Below are 20,827 nucleotides of genomic sequence, written 5' to 3' on the forward strand. Positions count from 1 at the left end.
CTCCTTGAAAGCCAGTAATGCAAACTGGACTGCTAAAATCTCCTTCATGTTGATATGTAGATGTTGTAGTCTGGCAGGCCACTTGTCTTGTATCCACTTTCCATTCAGATGAGCTCCCCAAGCTATGTCTGAGGCATCTGTCGTTAGAATCTGACTCGGCTCTGGCCGGGTCACAGAGAGTCCCTTGTTTAGGTGACATTCCTGAGCCCACCACAAAAATTCCTTTTGAATGCAAGGTATTATTGGAATGACAGTGTCCAAATCCTGGCAGTGCTGTGTCCATACATTTTTCAGATACCATTGCAGCTTCCTCATATGCAGTTTGGCATTGGGAAGCACCAGAATACAAGATGCCATGAACCCTAAGGCTTGAAGGACTGTCCTTGCAGTCAGCCCGGACTGAAGAGAAAGTTGATGGAAGTATAGGGAAAGATTCTTTTGTTTGTCCGGGGTTAAAAAGGCCATCTGGGCTGCTGTATTCAGTCTCACACCCAGAAAGCACATGTCTTGAGAGGGTACTAGACTGGACTTTATTTCGTTCACAGAATACCCCAGGCATCTTAGCACTGCTATCACATATTCCAGATGCTGAAGAAGCTCGTCCATTTCTTGGGCCAGAATCAGACAGTCATCCAAGTAAGGATAGATTTGTATTCCTTTTAGCCTGAAGAAAGCTACAACTGGAGCCAGAACTTTTGTGAATACTCTGGGCGCAGTAGATAAGCCAAAGGGCAATGCAGAGAACTGATAATGTGAATTTCCAGCTCGGAAACGCAGATACTTCCTGCAACTGAGTCTGATAGGCACATGAAGGTAAGTCTCCTTGAGATCTAAAGTTACCATCCAGTGATCTTTGCCCAGCAGAGGTAAAAGCTGTTGTAACGTCAACATTTTGAACTTGGGAATGTCCAGATAAGTGTTGAGGATAGACAAATCCAAAATTGGTCTCCATGTGTTCCCCTTTTTTGCTACTAGGAACAGGCGAGAATAAAATCCTAGGCCCCTTTCTGGCACAGGAACCGGCTGAATGGCCCCTAACTGGAGTAACAGAGAAATTTGCTTGTGAGCCTCTTTTCTTTGTATAGGAGGAATGTCTGGCATGCCTTTGAAAGGAGGCAAGGTATGGAAATAAAACCTGTAACCGTGGTGAACGATATCCAATACCCATCTGTCTTGGGTAATAACACTCCAATTTTCTTTGAAAAGTGCCAGCCTTCCTCCCAAAGGTGCTGCCAGACGAGAAGGCTCTGGCAGCTGAAAAGGCAGGTCATTGGGTCTGCTTACGAAAGGACTGACCCCTGCCCTCACCAGAAGACTGGGCAGGTGAACTCCCTGTTCTAGGCCTAAAAGAACCTTGAGCTCTGCCCCTACCACGTCTAGATCTACCCCTAGACTGAGAATCAGAAGAAGGATATGTCCACCTCTTAGTAGGCCAATTTCTACTAAACTTTGGAGGCTGAACCTGCAAAAAATCTTTAACAGTCTGCATAGACTTAGCCTTGTCCTCCATTTTCTTTAAAACTGCTTCCACAGGCGCACCAAATAACACATCAGATTGTAAAGGAGCATCTAAAATCCTTGTCTTTACATGTTCAGCTAAATTCTGATCCCTCAGCCAGGCGTGCCTGCGAAGAACAGAACCAGTGGCTGCCACCCTCGAAGAGGCCTGCACAGCATCAAAACCACATTGCAAGGAATGCTTACCCACCTGTTCAGAAACATGAACTAAATCTTGCAACTCTTTACACTCAATACCTTCCGCCAGAGCATCTACCTTAGATTTCAATTGTGAAAGGAGATAATTTTGGTATTTCAACATGTGAAATTGGCAATTCAAAGCCCTCATGGCTAAAGTGGAAGAAGTATACACCTTCTTCCCCCATCTATCCAAAGCCCTTGCCTCTTTATCAGAAGGAACAGGATTTTTAACAACAGAAGCCTTAACACCTTTAGGGCCCTGAGAAACAGTTTCTGGGTCTGCCCTAGGACTCTTAAAAAGATACTTATGAGCTTCAGGCACCCTATAATACCTATCCGGTTTAACTGGGGCAGGAGGCAAAGAATCAGGATTCAGGGAAGCCTCTGCAAAAACATCCTCTACCACATCCAGAACAGGAGGTATAGCCAAAGGCCTATGCTGGGGTAGAAACAAAAATTCCCTAAGCCTTTTCCTGGAATCAGAGAAATCTTGACCTTCCCATTTAAAATGCTCCCTCATGGAATGAAGAGTCTCTGAAAAGAAAAATCCTCAGGAGGAGAAGCCGAAGGAGTAGAATCATCTACATCAGAATCAGAATAAGGAGGATACTCCTGCAAGTCTTCAGCCGAAGACTCAGAAGCCTCCGAACACTGCTGAAAACTCTCAAGCTCAGGTTCCACCCTAGGCCTCTTATCAGGGGGGGGCATAGAACCTCTAATCATAGTAATCAAATCTTCTGCCATTTTAAGCATATGTTTCTTAGGCAGAGACCCTGAAGAACTAGGGGAGACCCCCACATAAGATAATCCTGGCCTGCCTCTAGAAGAAGCCTTGGAAACAGAGAGGGGGGGCCTGACCACCTTAGGAAGGGAGGGGAGAACAGCTACCTGAGAAGCCCCTTCAGCCTGGCCTACCTCCTGAGAGGACACATCTTGTAACAGTAAAGTCTCTCCCTGGGAATCCAAAGGAACTTCTGGTAGAACCACCGGCTCCACCGAGCCCTCTAAAGAACCGACGTCCGGGACAGACGGTTCTTCCACCCTAGGCTTCACTGCTTTGTCCTTGCGCTTTTTAGATGAAGCGGGCGTCGGGGCATCCGACGGCATGTTGTAATTACAACGCTTCCCAAAAACTAACCTGGCACAATCTAATCTTCTCTTAATAGTGCGCTTGTTAAATCTAGCACAAGAGCGACAGCCAACAATGTCGTGCTCAGGCCCTAAGCAAGGAATACACAAAGTATGGTAATCCCTATGAGGTATCTGTTTCCCACAAGAAATACAGTTATTCACTTTTTCTGACATCCGGTTAAATACTGAGGCAAGAAAAAAACAAAATATTGTCCAAGGGGCTACTTAGCCAACTTTGATTCCGTCTGAAACTCCGACTTCAGAAAATTTCAGAACGCCAACCTGCACTCGCAATACTGCTTCTGCATCGGACCATGCGGCAAAAAAGACTGAGGATATGACGTCGGTCATGCGCATTTGTACCCTGACGTCCTGATGTCAGACAAATGCGCCTTGACCGACGTCAGCCTTATACTTTGGTATTCGGGCCGACTGGGACAGCGGACTACCCCTAGTGTTAGGACTGCAGCAATGTGAGATGAAGAACATCTAAGCCACCCTGGTGGACATCCAGCATAAACAGGTTATACATTAAGGGAAAGAAACTGCTGTCAAACAACAAGTGGGACCGATCCCAGCAAAGGAGAAACTCCCTCCAAAGAATAAACAAGCAGATTGTAAAGTCCTCCAATTGTAATTATGAAAGTAAATTAGCATCCCTAGCTAAGGAAAATCAGAAAGCATTCTTTAGCTATGTCTGAAATCTAAAAGGGAAGGCCCAGCTTTGTGCCAAACTAGCTATGGATGCTACCCACTTATACTGAATCTGAGGATATCACCAAACTGCTAGTGCACAGGTTTGGCAAAAACCCTGTCCCCACCAATCATACCCCATAACAAACGTGCCACCAGCCCTTTACGTACTATTTTCAGAAAGCAGGTTATAGCCGCACTCTCCAAGACCAAAAACCCAGCCTCTATGGGACATCATCATCCCAGGCTGCTTTAGCAGAACTACTGAGCATGCTCTTCAATCTCATTCTAAGCACTGGCTTTGTCCCAGCTGAGGGGAAAACAGCAACCGTAATCCACTTTCACAAAGGGAGTCTCTCAACCGACCCCAGGAAGTATAGACCCATCAGCCTAACCAGCCTTATCTGTAAGGCCATGGAGAGAATGATCATGCCCCTTATCAACAAGGATATAGGTGACCTTCAAAAATTCTTGACCCAAACCAGTTTGTCTTCATTATGGGAAGTTCTTGCCTGCTAAACCTGGTGGACTTCTTCGAGAATGTCATCAAGGCCCTGGATGAAGGTAACACAGTTCACACCGCCTATCTCAACCTAGCTAAGGTCATTGACACAATCCTTCAGTCAGGCATCACTGAGAAACTTACCCAGCTGGGGATTAACCCTTATTACAATAGTTGAGTTTCGAGCTGGCTCACAAACAGAACACACAAAGTCAAAATTGGGGATGCCACCTCTACTAGCAGACTTGTTACCAGTGGTGTTCCACAAGAATCTATGCCAAGCCCCCTACTGTTTGGTATCTGTTTTTCAGAAGACCAGGTGAAAACAGATGGCTTACGGCTTACCCACTTGATGTTAACAGACTACAAAATGGGCTTACACAGACAAACAACTGGTGTCAAAGCCACAGACTTAAACTAAACACACAAAAAATGCATTATCTCCTTTGATAAAGGAGATACTCTTGCTAATTACAACATTAATAATACCCCACTAATTTCAAACCCAGTGGTGAGAAATTTAAGAAAGCAAGTTGATAGCAGCCTTAATTTTGATCATCAGGTGTCCACAGAAGTAAGGAAGGCCTTCTATGTTGCACACCTCATAAGCAAGGGTATAGCATTCCAAGTAGGGTTACCACCTGTCCCTCTTTGCGAGGGACAGTCCCACTTTGGGCAGTTTAGTCCTGAGAAAAAAATCTAAAAAATGGCAAATGTCCTGCGATTTTAAGGCAAAAAATATTTACTAAATTTTCTTTAATAGTTGCATGAAACAGTTATTTTGTATCTGAAACACCTAAATATTATACGAAATAGCATAAACAACTCATATACTATAAGAATAAGCTTTTGTTTGGATAAAAACAGTGATGTTATGTCCTTTGCACTCCCCATGGGTATGTCTGTCCTGCAAAATTGCACGTTTCTACAAGAAATGTCCCAATTTGGGCATTTGAAAAGGTGGCAACCCTAATCCCAAGCTAAGGAGGGTATAACTCCCTTGTACTCGGCTCTCATTAGACCACTAATTAATTACAATGACCCTTCTGTATGTACCTCACCAGACATCTGCAGCAAGTGGAGAGACTTCAGAGGTTTCTCACCAAGAAAATTCAGGGCCTACAACTCATGACCTACATGGGCAGATTGAAAGCCCTATCACTTCATTCAGTGTCATATACACTGCTTAAAGGAGACTTATGCCTGGCCTATGGAGCAGTCTCAGACCCTGCCTTGATGAAGCTGCTGCACATCCACAAATCCAATGGGACAAGATCCACTCACTTTAGATATCTTAACCCAGCCTGTGATATTAACAGGAAACTCCCAATTCATGTAAAACAGAGCTCCTCAATGACCCTATTTAAGTGTAACCTGGACATTTGGATGGGAAACTGTAAATTTACACTGGGAGTTTCACCTATGTCTGTGCCTATTAGACATGGGCAGCCAGTGCTGATCTCAGATTTGCATGCAAATATAGACTATATATCTTGGTCCATAAGGGAACAAGGGTATAACATGGCTAGGTTTGTAGAGGCCTTAGGGCCAACAGCATAGTAACCTCCTATGATTAGTTATTATGGTTGCCATTGATTATTCTGGGAGAATGTTGAATTCACTACCATCAGGGTGATATATATTCTCCAGTTTCCAGAAATGAGGTCAATATTTCTCATCAGAAAGGAGAGCTGATGTTGAACGATTTGTTAATGCAAAAAGTTACTGCTATAGGTACTTTTGATTTTTTGACCAATAAGGATCCACACATTCCTTGTATTTTCAGCATCCCTAAAGTGCATAAAAATGTGTACAATCTGCCACTCCAGTTAATACTGTTACCTAGTGGTATGAAGACTTGTGTACTAGCAGTATACATAGATAGGAAATTGAAACCATTTTTAGGTGTAGGTCTCGCATTATCCGGGACTCGTGGGAATTTCTTAATCAGCTCAACCAAACATCCTTCAGTAACCATAGATGTGGTAGATCTGTTCACAGTTATATCACATTATCAAGGACTAACATGGTTTGAAGATACCATAATATTTAGTGACTTTTTGACCCATAGAAACTGTCATATTTTATGTGAACTTTTAGAAATTGTATTAAAGCACAATTTTTTGTTTTTCAAAGGTGAAATCTTTAAACGGCATAGTGGCATAGCTATGGGGGTGGGATGTAACCCCATGTTTGCTAATTTAGTCTTGTACTAGTGGGAAAAGCAATTTATTATTAACTCAGTTATTTTAACTATTGTCATTTATACAAAAATTTTCTAGATGACATTCATGTACTATGGACCAGGGTCTGGGTTGAACTAATTCATTTTATTGAATATTTACAAAAACTACTTCTTTTCCTAAAATGGAGCATCGCTAAAGGGCAATTGGTGAGGACTGCCGGTATGACCTCCTTGTATTCTGATTTTATTACAGAATGTGGTGAACTAAGAAATATGTTACTATAGAGAGGTTATCTAGATCAGTTATTAGATACTGTTATGGCTAAAGCTCAGTCTGGATGGTGGGGTAAGATACTTCCCAATACTGAGCAGTTTAAATTAATCTGACACCCCATTATGGAGGAGTAGTGGTTTCACCACTGAGACACTGAGACAAAAAGTATGGATATGTTCCCCAAGGCTTTATGTATAGGATATAATCAGGATTGGAAGAACATTAAAATATTGTGATTAAATACTGTGGGATATTTGAGCAACTCCCAGGTGCTTTACAGGTGTTTAATCAACTACTTAATTTTGTCTATAAAAAGGTAACAGTTTGAAAAATTTGTATGAGGCCAGCTACGATGTGAACAAACTAAGAAAGAAGTAAAAACTGTTACACATAAATGGGGCACATGTAAGCAGTGCCCTGTTATAGCGGATCTGGACTGTATAAATATACCTTCTAGGAATAGACAAATCACGACCTCTAGTACTTTGACTGTAATAGCACTGGAGAGGTCTATATTGCCATTTGTAACATCTGTGGTTTATTTTATGTGGGCCAAATGGAGAGACCCTTGAAAAAACAGATATATGAACATGTACATGATATTTTCAAAAATAAAGACACAAATGCTTTAGGAAAACACCTGAGAGAGTGCTGTATTGGTCAGTTTAAGTTTCATGTCCTTGAACAAGTACATAAAGATGCTAGGGTGGGCAACAGGAGGATACTGTGGATTATAGGGAATTATTTTGGCAACTGTCTCTAGCAGCCAACCATAATACAGGTGTGAATGAAATTATTTCCCTATTACCTCTCCTAAAGTTGATATCAGCTAAGCATTAACTAAGCTTCATAAATTGTGCAGATTTCTATTTTATTCAACTTCATTAATTTATGCATTTTATATATTTTTAGGTTTTATGTGGTTTAGGTATTAAAGTACTGGAGTGTTAAAATATGTTTAAGTGTATTTTTATAGTTGTATGTATGCCCTTCTGAGCTGGGAATTTCTGGTTAAAGGCTTGTAGTGCCTGCATATTTGAACTACTTCTTACTGAAATTGGTACACCTTGTTTGCTGTAGCATAGACTAGATCCAGGCCTGCTGAATCTAGCTTTGTTTGTATGTTTGTTCTTTGTTTGCTTGTTATTTCCCTGAAATGCTAATTCCACCTAAAACATGGCTTTTCAGCGCTTCTGTGGATACCTAGTGATATCTGCATTGCTTACTGTACTTATTTCCTTGTTTCACTTGAAAGAAAGTTACTGCTTGTCATTTTTGCATTTAAGTTACCTGGCACTTGCTCACTAAGTCAGCACTAAAAAATTAAAAGCACTACACCCTCATAAACTCCCCTTGAGTACCTTGTTCCCCATTGGCCCTTTTTTTCCAATTATAAAGGAATTCGCAATACTATTCTAGCATGTCCAAAGGTCAGTTGTCAATCTCCTCTCCAGTCCAGCTGGTGAATCTGGGAATCTTGAGGCAATGTTACAACTGCCTCATGTACACAGACAACCCTCTCCTCCTCCCAACAAATTCCAACACATGTGAGAGATGCAACCATATAGCCAAACTGGAGGCTAAGCTCTCTCAACTCAGTACTGGCGTAACCAGTCAGGAGGAGAAGGAAACCATGCTCACTACAATTCCAGTCTGACATAGACCTACCACGACAGCAAACCAAACACATAAACACACAAAAACATACTCGGAGGCTCTAAATAAAAATCTGCCTAAGCAGCAGAGAGACCTCCAAAGCAGACACCCAAGCAACCGCTACCCCAAAACAGAACACGTGCAACACATAGCTCACAAAGCCAGTGTGCCGAACAGTCACAGTCCTTAAGGCTAAACAACACACCTGATACACTTGTAATAGGTGACTCTATCGTCAGGCACACTGACGTCCCGCTCACCAGGCTGAACAAGGAGAAGGTCATGGTGAGCTTCCTGTTGGGCGCTAGGATCCACCACATAACACAAGCACCCAGGTCACTCCAAGGCAAATACAAATATGACTCATTCATTGTCCATGCTGGTGTGAATGACCTGAGATGTACCTCCCTGGACTACATGAAAAGAAACATAGAGGAGCTCTCTGAGCATGTAGCCCAGGCCGGTATGACCCTGACCTTGAGTAGCATCTTACCCTCACCAAGAATGATGCCACAATATGAAGACAAGATGATCAATTTCAACAATTGGATAAAATATTGGTGTCATTCAAAGGGGATCCAATGCCTGACAGCCTGGGATGACATGCTCGACAAGCCACGATGCTTCACTAGGGATGGCTTGCACCTATCACCCCTGGGCTTTTGGATATTGGCAAAGGCTCTTGCCACCCCCATAGTGACTTTTTTAGGCAAGGCTCAAAAGACAAACCCACCTCCATAGGTATCACAAGGGATAAGAAATTAAGAGTAATGCTACTCAACGCCAGAAGTATAAACCTCAAGATGCACGCACTCAAAACTCTCCTTAGCATGGAGAACATCGATATCTGTGCAGTAACAGAAACCTGGTTCAAGACTCCCGAGAGTACCCCAGCACCACCAGGTTATACCTCATACCATGCTTTTCGGCCCCAAAACTTGGACCGAACCACAAAAGGAGGGGGAGTGTCAATATTCGTCAAAGATACCCACACCTCCAGGTTGGTGGCACAGCACGAAGCATCAGAGACTATCCATGTGCAACTAACAGTAGGTAAAACTCCCTTCCAGTTTATAGCCTGCTACAGACCACCCTCCCAAACCCAGGAACCCCACTCGGCCTTCCTGAGAACACTGGAAAATATGAAGGTCTCTCCAAACACCATTATATTGGGTGACTTCAACTACCCAAACATAGACTGGGAGCATTACTCTAGCTCCAAAACCCTAGCCCAAAGGTTCCTAGAATTTATAAACTCAAATGCTATGGAACAACTTGTTACCACTCCCACAAGAGGGGAAAACATACTGGACCTGATCATCACCAACATGGGGACTCTATGCTCCAGACCAGAAGTATATCCCTCACTGGTAAGATCAGACCATAAACTTATCTCACCAGATATTCACAACCCAACCCCAGCCCCTGTCCAGAAAACCACAATGAAAAACTTCTCTAAAGCAAATTTCACACTCCTCAAAACTGAGGTGGAATTCTTCAAAGTCCCCGGGCCTGGGGAAAATACAGCCCAGACCGCAGAATCCTTTATAAACACATTCTATGAACACCTTCAGGAATGCATGGATCATGCAATCCCAAATAAAACCAAGACCCAATCCTCCAAAGGCAGATGTCCTGTCTGGTGGACCCCAGCCATAACCAAACTATACAATAGAAGGAGGAAGCTACTACATGATAGAGCAAAATCCCAAAAAGGGAAGGCATCTCTGATCAGTATTAGCAAAAAACTACGGGCACTCATAAAATCGTCTAAGGCCAGCTTCGAGAGAAAAATTGCACAGGACACTAAGGATAATCACAAGGCTTTCTTTAGGTATGTTAGGAACCTGGGTGGGAATTCCCAGATATGCTCAGAATTAGTCCAAAATGACAAAAAATACACTGAACCCACAGACATTGCCAACATCCTAGCTGACAGGTTCAGCGCAAACTTCTCCCCCCCATCCCCACCAAAAGGGAAAATATCTATCCCAGCAGAGTGCTGCCCCCCTGACATCTCAGATGCTCAGGTAAGAGCCGCCCTCTCCAAACCAAAAAACACAGCATCAATGGGACCAGACGGTGTCCCGGGCTGCGTCCTACATGAACTCCAAGAAGAGCTAAACCCAAACATAAAACTACTGTTCAATCTCAGCCTTACTACAGGATATGTACCCAGAGAGTGGCGTACAGCAACAGTGGTCCCTCTCCACAAAGATGGTGCCTCAATGGATCCTGGAAACTATCGCCCCATAAGCCTGACTAGCTTGGTCTGCAAAGCTATGGAAAGGATCATCATGGACCTCATAAATAAAGATATTGGGGACCTACAGACACTGGATCCTACCCAGTTCAGCTTTGTTAAGGGCAGATCCTGCCTCTTAAACCTGGTTGATTTCTTTGAAACAGTCATCAAGGCCATTAACGAGGGGAAGGTGGTCCACACAGCCTACCTGGACCTTGCAAAAGCCTTCGATACAATACCCCACTCGGGCATTATAGATAAGCTCACCAGCTTAAATATAAACCCCTATGTCACTAGATAGGTTGCAAACTGGCTCAAGGACAGAACCCATATGGTTAGAATTGCTGGAGCCATGTCAAACTCCAAACCAGTTACAAGTGGCATCCAACAAGGCTCAGTTCTGGAACCTCTCTTGTTCGGTATATATTTCTCAGAGGTACAGGCCAACACGGAAGGACTGTGGCTGACCAAGTTCGCAGATGACTGCAAACTGGGCGCCATAATTGACTCTCCAGCCAACACAAGCATCCTCCAAAAGGGCCTCATAGAAACAGACAACTGGTGCCAGAGCCATGGCCTCAAGCTAAACGCCAAAAAGTGTATAGTCATCCCCTTTGGCAAAAACAAAGTGCCCACAAATTACCACATAGGTGGTAATCCATTAAGTACAGAAGAAGTAATTAGGGACCTGGGGACCCAAGTTGATAGCAATCTCTCATTTGACAACCACATGGCCAAAGTGGTTAGAAAAACATTTTATATAGCCCACCTAATCATGAAGATATTCACATCTAGATCAGGGGAGGTCATCGTGCCTCTTTACTCATCCCTCATCAGGCCCATAATTAAGTACAGTGCCCCTTTTGGGATGTACCTTACCAGACACCTGCAGCAACTGGAAAGACCCCAAAAGTACCTCACCAAGAGGATCAAAGGGCTCAAACAGATGCCATATGCTGCCCGGTTAAAGAAACTCCAGCTCTACTCAGTGGCATACCGCCTGCTCAGAGGCGATCTGTGCCTGACGTATAAAGCCATGTCCAACCCGGAATTAATGGATATGCTGCACCTCAGAAAATCCAAATCCCATTGAACTACGCGCTTGAGAGACTTGAACCTCAGCACTGAAATAAATAGGACATGCTGGAGGGACAGATTCATAACCCAGAGGCTCCCTTCACTCTGGAATAAAATCCCAGTCCAGGTTAGGCAGAGTCCCTCACTGACTCTCTTCAAGAGGAATCTTGATGAGGGGATGGGAGATCGTAGGTTTACCCCGGGTATCACTTCTGTGTCACTGTTAGACAGAGGCACAGTATACCAACCTCGAAAAAGGGCATAGCAAAATTAATTTAAAATGGGTGGTGAAAGCCAAACACACTCTGGCTAGGCTTATAAATTCCCTAGGGCAGATAGCCTAGTATGAACCTATGAACCTATTCCTTTGCAGGAATTTTAATGCAGCATGAGTAATCTTGGTTTCCAAAGCTGAGCAATATGTACATCTCACTACTGTTATGTGTCAGACAACAGCATTTTTTAAATGGGGCAATATATTGGCAATAGGAAGAGGTTTGATCAGCACTGCAACATTGTAAATTGCATTTAGCATAGGGTAGGGGGTTGGATCTCTATGTATGCTATTAGAAAACCATGTTACTGAAGTATTCCTGGAACAACAGGGTTTGGATGGGCTAAAAAGGAACATAAATAAATGTTAAGAGTTCTATTTTGTGCCATTAAAAGACACCTGCTGTTCACTTTACTCTGAATGTTATCACGGTACATAAAAGTGCAACTGATAACACACACAAATTACTGTAAAGCAGTCTGATCTTTGGATCTTTCCTTTTATGACTAACACTTTAGTAAAATTCTTCTTACTGTCTTACCATGTCCGGGTGTTGACTTCGTATCTGTAGAGATCATCCACCAGCCCATACTTATTTCCTGTTAATGCTTTGTATCCGCCATGTAAGTACACAGATTTTGTCATGGAATCATAGACACTGCTGTGGCCGTATCCACCTTGTACAATTGCACCCCTGGTTTCAGGCACCGTCCACAGGTTAGTCCCTGTAAGAAACAAGCACATTTGTTTCATTATAATGTTACTAAACTACTAGTTCAAAGGAAAACACAATGAACTGAATGCATGAAAATTAATCCTATTACAGCTTCTGTAGGTCTATTCAACCATGCCACAAATTTCTGCATTTCATATTTTATTTTATTTTTAATTAATCCTTGACCAGGTTAGTCTCACTCAGCTAGCATCCTCTTCTCAGGGGAGAGCCAAGATGTCATATTATACTTCTAGGGGTAATTTGGCAAGGGCATCGTGGAACTTCCCCCATTATTTTCGATAGGTGCCATGAGATCTTTTACATCCACCTGAACTACTACCAACTCAAGCAGATGGGGACTTGGTTTGACATCTCAGCCAAAAGACAGCTAAAGTACAGTTTTGTACCTACCATAAATGCAGATGTTGAAGTGCATACCCTGCTGCAGTCATCACACTTGGGTTATCCTGTCTTCAGGTGGTCCCGCAGTTGGCCTGAATTCCAAAGTCTTGGTCCGGCATCAGTTGCTGTCGCTTCTTCCCTGATGTCAGGGCGCCAGGGGTATATAAGAGGCATCCAATGCCATTTTCTTCAGTTTTTCTTGCCCCAGATGTCAGGTGCCCCCCCAAAAGGTGGTCAATAGATAGTACCAATAATAAAAGTTTATCACAAACAAAACATCCCTCCAGCTATAAGCAAATACACCACAAAGGTTGTATCAGATTTTAATGTATTGAAAGTTTTTAGTTAGGTCAGAGGAGATGGAGGGAGGGTAACCTGGACTGCAGCAGGGTATACACTCGAACATCTACATTTATGGTAGGTACAAAACTGTACTATGTTCATCGTGTTACCCTACTGCAGTCATCACACTTGGGTAGAATCCCAAAGCTAAGGATAGGAGGTGGAGTCAAACAAGGTTAGAGGAGGCTAGAAGGCCCTGCAAAACTGCAGTGGCGAAGCCAGCTCTAGTCTTAGAGTAAAGTGGTAAGTGATAGTGTTTGGTGAAGGTGTGTACTGAACTCCAAGTTGCAGCTTCCAGAATTATCCATGGTTAGGACCCCCCTGAGGAAGGCTGTAGATGTAGCTGCTGCCCTGGTAGAGTGGGGCCTTATGCTAGCAGGAACTGGTTTTCCATGGTGGGTGTAGCAAAAATGTATGCAATGTCCTATCCATTTTGAAATGGTCTGTTTTGAGATAGCCTTTCCTTGTGATGCTGTAGCACAGGATACAAAAAGCTGGTCAGATTTTCTGAAAACCTTAGTTTTATCCAAGTAGTAATGTAGCTGCCTGTGAATGTCCAAGGAATGCAGGAGTCTTTCTCCTTTGTTCTGTGGATTTGGAAAGAAGGTGGGTAAATGGATGGTTTGATTTAGAGCCACACTGGATACCACCTTAGGCATAAAAGAGGGGTTAGTTCGTAGAGAAACTCTGTCTTGATGAAAAATGAGGAAAGGCTCTACTGCCATTAGTGCCTGAAGCTCTGAGACTCTTCTGGCTGAAGTAATTGCTAGCAGCAGGGCAGTCTTCCATGATATAAACTGTAAGTCAGCTGAGAAAGCTGGCTCAAAAGGAGGTAGTATGAGTTTTTCCAGAACAAAATTGAGGTCTCAAGTTGGTGTTGGTGTTCTCCTGGGAGGCCTAATGTTTTTGGCCCCTCTGAGAAACTGCCTTAGAAGTGGATGTGAAAATAAGGGAGGATCTGTGTTATAGTGAGCTGAAATAGCTGAGGCGTGGATTTTAATACATGAAAAAGAAAGGCCTTTGTGTAACATCTCAGTTAAATATTGTAGAATCTGAGGTATGACCGGCTGAAGGGTATTTTGGCCTTTAGATTGGTTCAAGGCACAAAACCTTTTCCATTTGTCTGAGTAGGCTTTCCTCCTGGCTTCCAGAATATCCTCCATAACAGCTTGTGAAAGAGGAGCTGGCTGGTTGCTTAGGTGATTTGCCATGCAGCCATATTTAAGGTTTTGAGCTGGCTGTGTAGGATCTGACTGTCTTGCTGTGTGAGCAGATGAGTAATTTGTGGTAAAATCCATGGTGGGCCCTGGGCCATATTCCTTAATAGTGGGTACCAGTGCTGGTGTGGCCAATCTGAGGCAATGAGTATCATTCGGGGTTTCTCCATCCTGACTTTCAGCAGCAACTTTGTGAGAAGGGGCAATGGAGGGAAGGCATATACTGTCAGCATTTTCCAACTGAATGAGACTGCGTCCACTTTCCAAGCTTGATGGTGAAATGTCCTTGTGCAAAATTTTGTTAGCTGATAGTTTTGGGGGCTGGCAAACAGGTCTATGTCTGGGTGCCCCCATTTTTGAGTTATCATTGCAAATACTTGTGGATCCATTTTCCACTCGTGGGGATCCATGATGTTTCTGCTTAGGTCATCTGCCAATGTGTTCTTTTTTCCTGGCAGTAATTGAGTTTGTAATTGAACTTGGTAAGCCAGTGCTGTGTTCCACAAGGCCATTGCTTGCCTGCTTGCCTGAATAGAGGGTAGGAGTGTGTACCCCCTTGTTTGTTTATGTACCACATTACTGTGGTGTTGTCTGTCCTTATTGTAAGCTGTCCTGGATGTAAGAGGTCCTTGAAGGCTGTCAGAGCATTCTGTACAGCTAGCATTTCTTTTTGATTGATGTGCAGGTTCCTTTGATCTGCAGTCCATATGCCTTGAACGCACCGTCCTGCCATGTGTGCCCCCCAGGCATAGTCCGATGCATCTGTTGTCATAGTTTGCCTGGCTGGGGGTAAGGTGAAAGGCTGACCCTTGTTGAAGTGACATGCCTGTGACCACCATAGAAACTCCTGTTGAAGGCAGGGAATGAGAGGTATCATTGTTTCCAAGCTGTGGCTGTGTTGAGTCCATACGCTTTTTAGGTACCATTGTAATTTCCTCATATGCAATTTTGCAAATGGTATTAGTAGTATGCAAGATGGCATGAAGCCCAAGGCCTGCAGAATTTTTCTTGCAGGGAGTTGGGTCTTTGTTGCCATTGTTTTGAAGTATTGAGTTAGTTGTAGTTGTTTGTCTGGCATCAGGTAAGCCATCTGGGCCATTGTATTCAAGCTGGCACCCAGGAATGTCATGATTTGTGAGGGCACTAGTTTTGATTTCTTTTCGTTTACTGTGTACCCTAGGCAACTTAGAAGGTGTTTTACAAAAGCCAGATGTTGTAAGAGAATGTCCTTGCTTTCTGCTTGGATGAGGCAGTCATCCAGGTATGGGTATATTTGAATTCCTCTTTGTCTGCAGTATGCAATTACTGGTGCCAGGCATTTTGTGAAGACCCTGGGCACAGTAGATAAGCCAAAGGGCAGTGCAGAGAATTGGTAATGGGTTGAACCTGCAATGAAACAGAGGTATCTTCTGCAATTTTGTCTGGTAGGGACATGCAGGTATGCCTCCTTGAGGTCCAACGTTACTAGCCAAGCTTTCTTGCCCAACATGGGAAGAAGCTGCTGTAGTGTTAGCATCTTGAATTTGGGTACTTGCAAGAAGGTGTTTAGAATTGAAAGGTCCAGAATGGGTCACCAAGCATTGTCCTTTCTGGGGACTAGAAAGAGCCTTGAGTAAAATCCTTGGCCTTGTTCCTGTGTAGGTACCAGTTGAATGGCTCTCATGTCCATGAGAGCTGTAATTTGTTTTTTGTGCCTCTGCCCATTGATTTTGTGGCAGGTTTGGCATTCCTTTTATCCTTGCCAAGGTGTGGAAATGGAATCTGTATCCTTGTGAGATAATGTCTAGGACCCATTTGTCCTTTGTGACGATGTGCCAGTTGTCTGCAAAAAGTGCAAATTTTCCTCCCAAGGGAGCTACCAAGAGAGTTTTGCTTGGCAGTTTGAGGTGTAAGTCATTGTGTTTGCCTTCTAGTAGTTTGGGACCCGTCTTCTCCTCCCTTCTGTGTTGCAGTGCCCCATTGGCGAGGTTTGTAAGGGATTTGTGCTTGTCCTCTGCCCCTTGGGTGCCTGTATTTACCCCTCTGTGGTCTGTCAGAAGCTGGAAAGGACCAATTTTTTTGTTGGCCAATTTCTGCTGAAGCATGGAGGCTGTACCTGTAAGAAATCTTTGACAGTCTGCATAGATTTTGCCTTATCCTCCATTTTCTTTAAAACCTCTTCTGCTTTAACCCCAAATAAGACATCCTGCTGTAAGGGTGTATCTAGTAACTTTGCTTTAACATGATCAGGCAGAGTTTGTTCCTTTAACCAAGCATGCCTACGTATAACAGACCCAGTAACAGCTGCTCTACAGGAAGCTTCCAAGGAATCAAATCCACATTGTAAAGTATGTTTGCCCACCTGTTCAGCTGCATGCAACAGATCCTGCATTTCCTTGAATTCAGACTGTTGAGGGTGCATGCTCATCTTTTGTTTTATTTGAGACATTAGGAATTGCTGGTATTTAAGCATGTGAAATTGACTATTTAGTGCTCTCATAGCTAGAGTAGCTGAGGTGTAAACCTTCTTCCCCCACCTATCTAGTGCTCTGGAGTCCCTTTCAGAGGGTACAGGATTTTTAGCCATAGAAGCCTTAGCCCCTTTGGGACCCTGGGAGATTGACTCTGGATCAGCAACAGGGCTTTTGTAAAGGAATTTGTGTGAGTCAGGCACTCTATAGGATCTATCTGGTTTGGCTGGAGCAGGAGGCAGAGAATCTGGATTTAGACTAGATTCTAAGTAAACATCATCCACAATGTCTAAAACTGGGGGGATAGCAAGTGGTCTGTGCTGGGGGAGTAAAAGAAACTCTCGGAGCCTTTTCTCTGAGTCGGAGTAGTCCTGACCTTCCCAGTGGAAATGTTCCCCCATGGTTATGTAAGGTTTTGCCAAAGGAATAGTCTTCAGGGGGAGAAGCTGAGAGAATGGAATCTTCAGCATCAGAATTGTCATAATGGGGAAGGAGTAATCCTGTTCCTCAGAGGAGCCTGAGGAAATAGACACTTGATCAGAGGAGGCATAATCCTCCTCTTGTCTAGGCCTTTTGTTGGGGGGGGGGGTTGGGAACCCCTGATTAAAGAAATCAAATCTTCAGCCATTTTAAGCATCTGTTTCTCAGGCATGGGGCCTTGAACTGGAGACTGAAGAGCAGTGTTTTTTGGTTTTAGAGCTTAGCATAAGATTTTATGGTGAGAGTAGTCTGTCTGAAGACACCTTCTGAAACCAAAGGTGTTTCTACAGCACTGGCTTCTCCTTCTGCAATGTCATCGGTAGGGCCTAAAGAAAATGGCTGTGTCGGCCTAGAACTCTGCTAGAGAATCCGAAGCGGTCTGGGGTTCCAATTCTGCAGTAGCCAGGGACTGCTTGGGCGCCTCACTGAAAACCGGAGAACCAGCGACTGGCCCAGCCGAGGCCTCAGAGTCTGGCTTGGATCTAGGCTGCCTGTCTTTTATCTTTGCATTTTTTATGCACGCCGGTAGTCGGTTGCTCCAACGGCATAGTGTAATTAAATTTCCTACCTAAGTAGTGTCGTGCGAAATCAAAGCGTCACTTTATAGTTCGCTTATTGAACCTAGCAAAAAACCGACAACCAGTGACGTCGTGGTCTGGGCCTAGGCAAGGTATACAATAAGAATGAAAGTCCTTATGAGGTATTTGTTTCCCACAAGAAAAGGTTCCCCAACGGGGTACTTAGTTTTGAAGACTTCGGACTGAAACTCAATTCGAAAATCTCAGGTGTCGGCCGACCGGCACTTGCGAACTGCTTCTGCTTTGGGCACCGCGCGGCAAGAAAGACAGAAGAAAATGGCGTTGGATGCCTCTTATATACCCCTGGCGCACTGATGTCAGGGAAGAAGCGACAGCAACCGACGCCGGACCAAGACTTTGGAATTCAGGCCGACTGCAGGACTGCCTGATGACAGGATAACCCAAGTGTGATGACTGCAGCAGGGTAACACAATGAACATCACAGGAGTGATGCACTTTTATTCTGCACTGCAGTGTCAACAATCCATTTACCTGGTGTAGGAATAGAACTCGCAGCCTTCTGCTCCAAAGACGAGTGTTACCTGTTGCACCACTGACACTGCTTAGGTGTTTAATTTTATTACTTTGGTGAAAAAAGAGTGCGTTCGGAGTTGCATCAGTGTTTAAACATCGCATTCACTTACTGAACACAGAACATTATATTTAATTTGTTACATATTAGTCTAAAAGCAAAGGATGAATTTTACTACTTAGCAATTTCTGGCTTACCTTCAGAATGGAATATTCCACCAACCCCCCCCCCCCCCATTCAATTCCTATTAGGTTAAAGCTTCACTAAATTCCTTTACCCTTCTCCACCTCAGTACCCCCCCCAACATATCTGAACTGCTAATGAAAACCTGTTAGCCATAGCTACTATGAGTGAGGCTGGAGTGGAAAATGATGCTCTAACCGAGTCACTAAAGGAATAATGAGATGAGGATGCCTGAAAGCGAATGCAGTCATACAGTTTTGTAGGCCTGCCATGGCTACTTAAAGTTACATTGTTTCCTTATTTCACTGCCATGGCTACTTAAAGTTACATTGTTTCCTTATTTCACTGCCATGGCTAATTAAAGTTACATTGTTTCCTTATTTCACTAGAGGAACTCATGGGGAGTATTTCACAGCTTATAAAGCAAGGCTGTTTAAACCTTTGCAGAAACAAACAGGTGAGGAAGCCTGCATCCTACTGGAGAGAAGGTATAACAGTGTTGTTATTTGATAACAGTGGACAGAAGAAATTACTATCTGTATGACTGAATCTATGCCTGATTTAAAAAGGGAAAGTTCTGCAAGGTCTAATGTGATATAAGAGTCACATTCTGCACTGCTATAAAGAGCCTGAAGGCAGATAAAGTTACCTGTAGCCACAGAAAAATCCACGGCTGAAATTCTTCAGGAGTGCTGACCTGCTTTTCCATATTCAAGGATGTATGAAATTAACTTGTCCATTTAAGTCTGACTCAAAAACACAGTGTGTGGGGGGCGTGGCCAAGGATGAACACAGGATAGCAGCAGATTTCTTCAGCTCCACCAATTTCATTACATTGACAGGAATTAATTACTTAAAAAATTAATTTTTGAAGTAATTTTCTTTCTAAATGTGTTTGTTTTATATAGTTCTTGAACTATATCTAAAAAAGAAAGGAAATCTTAATAATATTCCTGTCAGAAATTACTTTGGAAATTTTCCTGTCAGTTTATCAGTCTGAAATGAGTTCCAGTAAGACAAATTCTCAAGACTCCAGCATCAAGAAAGAACTTCAGTCTCTGATAATTATAGTCCAGCAACTTACTGCTAAGATGGATCAAATGGATACTAAAATAGACACTTTCATAGAAAAAACTACAAAACAAATAGACCTGTTACATACAGACCTGCAACAACAGAAGATCCAGATGACAGGCATAGAAGAAGCTGTGAATGACATGGAAAATAGAATCCAAGAAGAGGAAATCAACATTGAGTTTCTGCTGAAACAAAATACACATTTACAAACAAAGCTGGATGACCTGGAAAATAGATCTAGGCGCAATAACATTAGGATTTTTGGACTGCCAGAAAATATTGAAGGTAACAATATTACTTTTTTAACAACATGGCTCCCTAAAACTTTAGATTTACCAGAAGCATTCTCTTTTGGTGTCGAAGAGCACATAGATCTATAGCTAATACTAACTCTAACAAAAACTATCCTAGATCAGTTATAGTTAGATTTCTATCATCTTTTGATAAAGAGATGGTTCTTAAATCTGCTTGGGCTAAAGCTCCTGTTAAGTTTAATGAGACAACTGTGCTTCGACAATGACTATTCTTCCATGGTAATTGCTAAAAGAAAAGTTTTTCTGCCACTAATAAGGGAGCTTAAAAAAGCACAGTTTAAAACATACCTTCTGTTTCCTGCCAAGCTTAAAATCTTCCTTCCTGATGGTCCTAAGGTCTTCGATGATTTAGACTCTGCTTTACTGTTTGTCAAAGAAAAAGGATGTTTGATAAAATAGAAGAAATGGAATGGGCTAGTTCTTCATTAAAGAGATTGGCAACTGAATCTTCCTGGAAGACTTCAGAGAAGAAGAAGAGACTAAAAAACAAATGATTTGTTATATGTTTTTTTTCTCTCTCATCATTTTAGTTAATTATTAATCTTTTTGAATATAGTTCCTGCATTTCCAGAAAGCCACAAATATTTTGGAAAAGATTTAATCAAAGTTATTCTCTATGTGCAAAGAAATGTTTTGTTTCATAACCAGTCAAAATGCCTTGTTTTTCTTTCTGAAAAAAGTAAGGTTAGTAATTTGATACATTTTTTTATCTTTACCTTTTTTTTCCTTCTTCTTTTATTATTTTCTTTGTTTAAACAATGACATTCTATTTAGATTATGTAGTGGGTAAAGGGTGGGGGAG

General features: G+C 42.8%; 1 protein-coding gene across 1 annotated transcript in view; it reads right to left on the reverse strand.

Annotated features, from left to right (window-relative positions):
• The window catches only part of ATRNL1 (attractin like 1), a gene marked incomplete in the record, with an annotated part of 6,064,901 nt that overhangs the window by 4,070,633 nt on the left and 1,973,441 nt on the right, over positions 1-20,827 (reverse strand). The window contains 1 exon segment of the mRNA XM_044055896.1: positions 12,277-12,460. Coding sequence (XP_043911831.1) covers positions 12,277-12,460 — 184 coding nt within the window.

This window comes from Protopterus annectens, chromosome 14.part0 (assembly GCF_019279795.1).
Source record: "Protopterus annectens isolate FY-2018-M chromosome 14.part0, PAN1.0, whole genome shotgun sequence".
NCBI classification, from domain to species: domain Eukaryota; kingdom Metazoa; phylum Chordata; order Ceratodontiformes; family Protopteridae; genus Protopterus; species Protopterus annectens.